Source organism: Arachis hypogaea, chromosome 14 (assembly GCF_003086295.3).
Source record: "Arachis hypogaea cultivar Tifrunner chromosome 14, arahy.Tifrunner.gnm2.J5K5, whole genome shotgun sequence".
Classification (NCBI taxonomy): domain Eukaryota; kingdom Viridiplantae; phylum Streptophyta; class Magnoliopsida; order Fabales; family Fabaceae; genus Arachis; species Arachis hypogaea.
Window position 1 is genome coordinate 8,677,586 of NC_092049.1, and position 1,849 is coordinate 8,679,434.

General features: G+C 32.9%; 1 protein-coding gene across 1 annotated transcript; it reads right to left on the minus strand.

Moving 5' to 3' along the window:
• Nucleotides 1-551: 551 nt before the first annotated feature.
• LOC140178459 (putative lipid-binding protein AIR1) lies at nt 552-980 on the minus strand. The gene has a single exon (XM_072215544.1). It carries the CDS (start codon nt 978-980, stop codon nt 552-554), a length of 429 nt encoding a protein of 142 aa, XP_072071645.1.
• Nucleotides 981-1,849: the final 869 nt, after the last annotated feature.

Consider the following 1,849-nt stretch of genomic DNA (forward strand, 5'->3'; position numbering starts at 1 on the left):
AAAAACAGTGAACACTACTTTTGGAATAAAGGAAGTTTATTCAACAGACCAACAAAGATGCTAACTCATGAAGATGAAGATCTAATAGTCCAGTTTGATCCTCACGTGAACGTTTATTATAATAATATATAGTCTCCTTGGATGGACATACCATATGTATACGTATGCATACTTATGTTTTGATGAGGACTTAGGAGGGTTATTAATACGTCCAACTGTCCAAGACTGATAGCTTCTACATGCAGATCGAAGCTAAGACACACATACATATACATACATACATATATTAAATATTATAAGCATTAAACAAAAACATATATAGAAAATTAAATGTGCATCCATATAAATATGGTGAAAACTCATTTGACAGTTGCTGAAGTTGATAGTTAAAAATTATTAAATGATGATTTAGTTAAATTTATTAAATAATAATTTTTAAATATTTAATAAAGATAATTACAGATAAATTTGCATCTTTTATATATATATATATATATATATATATATACTAGCACATCAATTAACATATATATGTGTATTTTGTTTAATTTCTAATTAATAAGTGGTGGGCACTGGAAGTTTTCGGGAGCGTTTCTGTCACAGGCGTCGAGCAAGAGGGACAATGCAACAGGAACGTCTACGTGGATTATTGGCAAGTAGTCAACCCTAATTACATCGCAAAAGCAAAGAGCTGCGTCAAGGTCAACAAGACCATCCAAGAGGGTGCAGCATTGGGCCGGTATGGGCCGCGGCCCAATAAACATGTTTAAGACACCCGCGCAAGCACCTAACTGTAAGGTATTTAAGGGACAAGACGGTGGTGTGTTAGGTGGTGGCGCGTTGGGTGGCGGTGTGTTAGGAGGCGGCGCTTCGGGAGGAGGGGGTTGCAAGGGGAAAAGACTTGCCATTGTGGCGGAAAAGAGAAGGTTAAGGGAGAAGAGAATGGCGGTGGGTGCCACCATAGCCTTCTTGGAACCCATATTACTTTTGTGGTGGCTTCGTGAACTTGGAGATGACTGCAACTTAATTTATAGGCCATGGGTTTATGTACGGATATCATACGGGTTAACATATACTATCAATATTTACGGATATTAATAGCACTCACACTTTGCCAATGAGTAATAACTCAAATGACATAGTCTCTCCATATTCAATTAAGAGAATGCGGGTTCGAGTCTCCTATTTTAGTAAAAAAAAAAAAGGAAAAGTATAGGATACTAATACATTATCTGCCAACTTATTACCAACAATAATGAATTATTATATTTTAAACACATGTATAAAGAGACACATCTAGGAAATATATCTATAGAGACATTTCCATTAAAAACAGCCATAAAAAAAATATTTTTAGTAGACACATCCACAAAGACACTTCCGTTAAATACAATTATAAATCAGAGTTGGCAGATGTTGGCAGAAATGTGTTGGTAACGTAGCGAGATTGAAAAAAAAATAGCACTCACACTTTGTTTGGATGGAAGATGGAAAATGAGAGGAAAGAGAGGAAAGAAAATGAAAGGAAAAATTGATTTTTTTTATATTGTTTGGATGAAGAGAAAATGGATGAAAAGAAAATAAAAGAAAGTTTTTCTTGTGTTTGGATGAAAGGAAAAATAAGGAGAGAGAAAATTATTAGTATGTGAAATTACATTAATATTCTTCTTTATATTATATATAAATTATAATATATTATATACAAAAGGACAAATACGTAATTATATCTTTATTTATTCATTTTTATCTATTTTTATGTCATGGGAGAAGAGAAAATATTATGCTGTATCACACTTCACTTTTTTTTTTTTCTTCATTTTCTTTGATGATCCAAACAAAGAAAAATTTA

Coding starts and splice junctions, on each gene's coding strand:
- LOC140178459 (XM_072215544.1), bottom strand. CDS start 980: ATGGGTTCCAAGAAGGCTATGGTGGCACCCACCGCCATTCTCTTCTCC.